Genomic DNA, 3,606 nt, shown 5'->3' on the forward strand with positions numbered 1-3,606 from the left:
CTGCATGGAGCATCCAGAGCTCTGGTCCAGCTCTGAGCAGCTGCTTTTTCTTCCCCCCTGTGTCCCCTCTCCAGTCCCCTGGGGCACCCCAGGTCCAGTGGGGTGCAAAATGCTGGGTGGAATCACTGCTGCTCCACTCTGCTTCATCCAGTCCCTGCTCCAGCTGCTCCTCTGTTTAATTTGCTCAGAAAACTTCAGAAAACAAATAATTCCTATTGAAGAAGGAAAAAAAACACCACCACAGTTTCTTCCCCTCTGTTTTCCTCAGTTCTTGTGGCTTTTGGCAGGTAGTGGTGGATGATTCAATCACCAGTTGGACAAAGATGACATTTAATTAAGAAGGAAGGGAAAGGAAGCTGGGAGAAAATAATGTGTGCTGCCTTCCTCCTGGATGGAGTGCAGAAAAATAGAGCAGAGGAGGTTTTCTGTTGAGAAATGCAAGGGCTCATCTACAGTGTCAGCATCTTGGCAGCTTCACAGCTGTTCCTCCTGGTGATGGAGACCCAGCACGGGCCACAATTCAGCCTCGTGTCTGGTCAGATAATGACTGAGTCCATTTGGAGAACTGCAGCCCATCCATCTGTCCACCTGGTCCATCTGTCCATCCTCTTCTGCCTCCCTCCCTTCCTTCCTCCCTCCTCTTCTGCCTCCCTCCCTCCCTTCCTCCCTCCTCTTCTGCCTCCCTCCCTCCCTTCCTCCCTTCTCTTCTGCCTCCTTCCCCTCCTCCCTCCCTCCTCTTCTGCCTCCCTCCTCTTCTTCCTTCCTCCCTTCTCTTCTTCCTCCCTCCTCTTCTTCCTCCCTCCTCTTCTTCCTTCCTCCCTTCCTTCCTCCCTCCTCTTCTGCCTCCTCCTCTCCCTCCTCCTTTCCCTCCTCCTCTCTCTCCTCCTCTCCCTCCTCTCCCTCCTCTCTTTCCTTCCCTCCCTCCCCTTCTGCCTCCTCCTGCCTCACTTTGTTCCATACAAATCCCCAAAGCATCAGCTGGGAAGCTTGGGTTTGTGTCAGCAGAGCCAGGTGATGGGGACACCTGGAAAACATCTGGACTTCCATCCCTCCTTGTGCCTGTTCTGTGCCTGACCCTGAGCAGTGGGAGGGGACCAGGAGGTCACCCCTGGTGGGGAGGGGTCCTACAGGAAAGCCAGGGAGGGACTTCTTACCAGGGTGTGTAGTGAGAGGATGAGAGGTAATAGTTTTAAGCTGGAAGAGTGAGATGGAGGTTGGAGATGAGGAGGGAATTCTTTGGTGTGAGGGTGGTGAGAGCCTGGCCCAGGTTGGGCAGGGAAGCTGTGGCTGCCCCATCCCTGGGGGTGTTGAAGGGCAGGTTGGATGGGGCTTGGAGCAGCCTGGGCTGGTGGGAGGTGTCCCTGCCCATGCAGGGGGTGGGACTGGATGAGCTTTCAGGTCCCTTCCCACCCAAACCATCCCATGATTCTAGGATTCCCTTACCTGGAGGCTGAGGTGCCCAGAGGAAAAGCTGCACCTGCCGGATCTCAGTCTCCCTCAGATCTCTCCCAACCCCTCTTTATCTCACCTTTATCTTCTTAAAACGTTACTCTGTGCTGGGAGTGGAGGTGAAATCCCATCCTTCTCCCTCTCCCTCTCCTCCCCAGGTCCCGGCTGGCTGATTTCCACACCAACTGCCAAGCTTCCTTCCAGTCCCTGACCAGCTGCCCTGGGGACAACTACCAGGCGTGCCTGGGCTCCTACGCGGGGCTCATTGGTGAGTGCCGGGGCTCGGGGGGGCTGCAGGGTCCCTCCCACCACAGCCCCTCACTCCTTCCCCTTCTTCTGGAGCAGGTTTTGACATGACCCCCAACTATGTCGACGCCAGCACCACCAGCATCACCATCTCCCCCTGGTGCTCCTGCAAAGGCAGCGGGAACATGGAAGAGGAGTGTGAGAAGTTCCTCCGAGACTTCACGGAAAACCCTTGTCTCCGTAAGGCTCTTCCCTGTGTCCTTCTCCTCCCCCTGCCCCAGCACCACCCCCCCCTGGGGTGTAGCCCCCTCCCATGAACCTCTCCTGCCTTCAGGGAATGCCATCCAAGCCTTTGGCAACGGCACCGACGTCAACCTTGCCCCCAAGAACCCTTTGCCCCCCATCACCCCACCCCCCAAGGTGGAGAAGAGCCCTGCCCTGCCAGATGACATCAACGACAGCAACACCATGTATGACATGAGTGTCATCACCACCTGCACCTCCATCCAGGTAGGACCTGAGCCTGGTTACTCCTGCAAACTGGGGAGGGTTTGGTCTGGATCCTTGGTGGCTCCATCAGCCAGGAGATTGGCAGCAAAATGTCCTGCTCAGTGCAGCCACCTCAGGCTGGATGGGGTGTTGGTACCCAGGTGCCTGGCAGGGTTTTGCTGTCCCTGGTAAAGGGGCTTTGGGGAGTGCCAGGGGGGTCTGGAGACCACTGGGGGGTCTGGCATGGGGAAAGGGTTGCTCCATGCCCTGCCCATCCCCTTCCCTGGTCCCCTGCCTGCCCAGGGCCAGGCTGGAGCAGCTGCTCTGAGCCCAGCATCTGGTCCTGGCTTGGTTGGGGTGAAGCCAGCTTGAATTCCTCCTGGTTTGGGGAAATCTGGAAGTTACCCGTTCTCTTGCACCCTGCTGGGCTCGTGGCTTCGTGCTTTGTTCCTGGGGTGGGAGAGGAGTGGGACAGGGGGGCTGGATGCATCTTCCTGCCCTAAGCCTCCCTCCTTTCTCCTCCCCAGGAGCAGGGACCGAAGCTAAACAAGTCCAAAGAGCAGAGCCTGTGCTACTCAGAGGTAGGTTTGGGGCAGGGGGGAGGGCTGGTGCCAGGGTTGGAACTTGTTTCCTGTTGTAAATGCATCATGGATCCCCAAGAATCATGGAATCCTAGAATCATGGAATGGTTTGGGTTGGAAGGAACCTTAAAGATAATCTAGTTCCAACCCCCTGCATGGGCAGGGACACCTCCTGCTACATCAGGTTGCTCCATCCAAGCCTCATCCAACCTGCTGGGGGGACCACTGGAAAAAATAGGGGTTTTGGCTGCTTCCCAGCCTTGGATGACTCCTGGCTCTCCCCTCCCCTGCAGACCCAGCTCACCACAGATGTGATGCCAGACCAGAAGACCTTTGTGGACCAGCAAGGCGGAGGCAGGCGGTGCTGGGCGGGCCGGATCCTGCCCCTCCTGCCCCTCCTGCTGCTGCAGCTGGTGTTATAATAGAGGGGTGAGGATGGCAGTGGGGACACGGGGACACTGGCACAAGGACACACTGGCAGCACCTGCTCCCTCCTGGGTCCCTGCTGGGGAAGGGAAGGATCGTCACGTGCCGGAGGCTTGAGAGGCTCCAAAACACCGGGAACGCCGAGCCCGGAGCTGCTGGGTGGCAGGAGGACCCTCACCAACTGGGCAACTTGGGTGGTTTGCTTCCTATTTTTGGTTTTTCCTTGTTTTTCTTTTGGTCTTTTTTTTTTTTTTTTTCTGGTGTGTTGGTGAAGCAGGAGTGATAAACCCCCTCCCCCCACCTGCCCCTCACCGGGGAGGGAAAATCAGCACCGGAGCTTGGGAAGAGGTTGTAGCCCCCGGGTTATTCCCAGCCTGGATGGATGGTGGAGTTTTCCACCCAGAGCATCCCAAAG

At 57.4% G+C, this 3,606-nt stretch overlaps 1 protein-coding gene across 1 annotated transcript in view; it reads left to right on the top strand.

Annotated features, from left to right (window-relative positions):
- Positions 1-3,187, top strand: part of GFRA2 (GDNF family receptor alpha 2) — a 22,689-nt gene extending 19,502 nt beyond the window's left edge. Inside the window, exons 4-8 of the mRNA XM_009993239.1 lie at positions 1,608-1,717; positions 1,795-1,935; positions 2,030-2,205; positions 2,712-2,765; positions 3,065-3,187. Coding sequence (XP_009991541.1) covers positions 1,608-1,717; positions 1,795-1,935; positions 2,030-2,205; positions 2,712-2,765; positions 3,065-3,187 — 604 coding nt within the window. The remainder of the gene's footprint in view (positions 1-1,607; positions 1,718-1,794; positions 1,936-2,029; positions 2,206-2,711; positions 2,766-3,064) is intronic.
- Positions 3,188-3,606: the final 419 nt, after the last annotated feature.

This window comes from Chaetura pelagica, unplaced genomic scaffold (genome assembly GCF_000747805.2).
Source record: "Chaetura pelagica isolate M959 unplaced genomic scaffold, ChaPel_1.0 scaffold302, whole genome shotgun sequence".
Classification (NCBI taxonomy): domain Eukaryota; kingdom Metazoa; phylum Chordata; class Aves; order Apodiformes; family Apodidae; genus Chaetura; species Chaetura pelagica.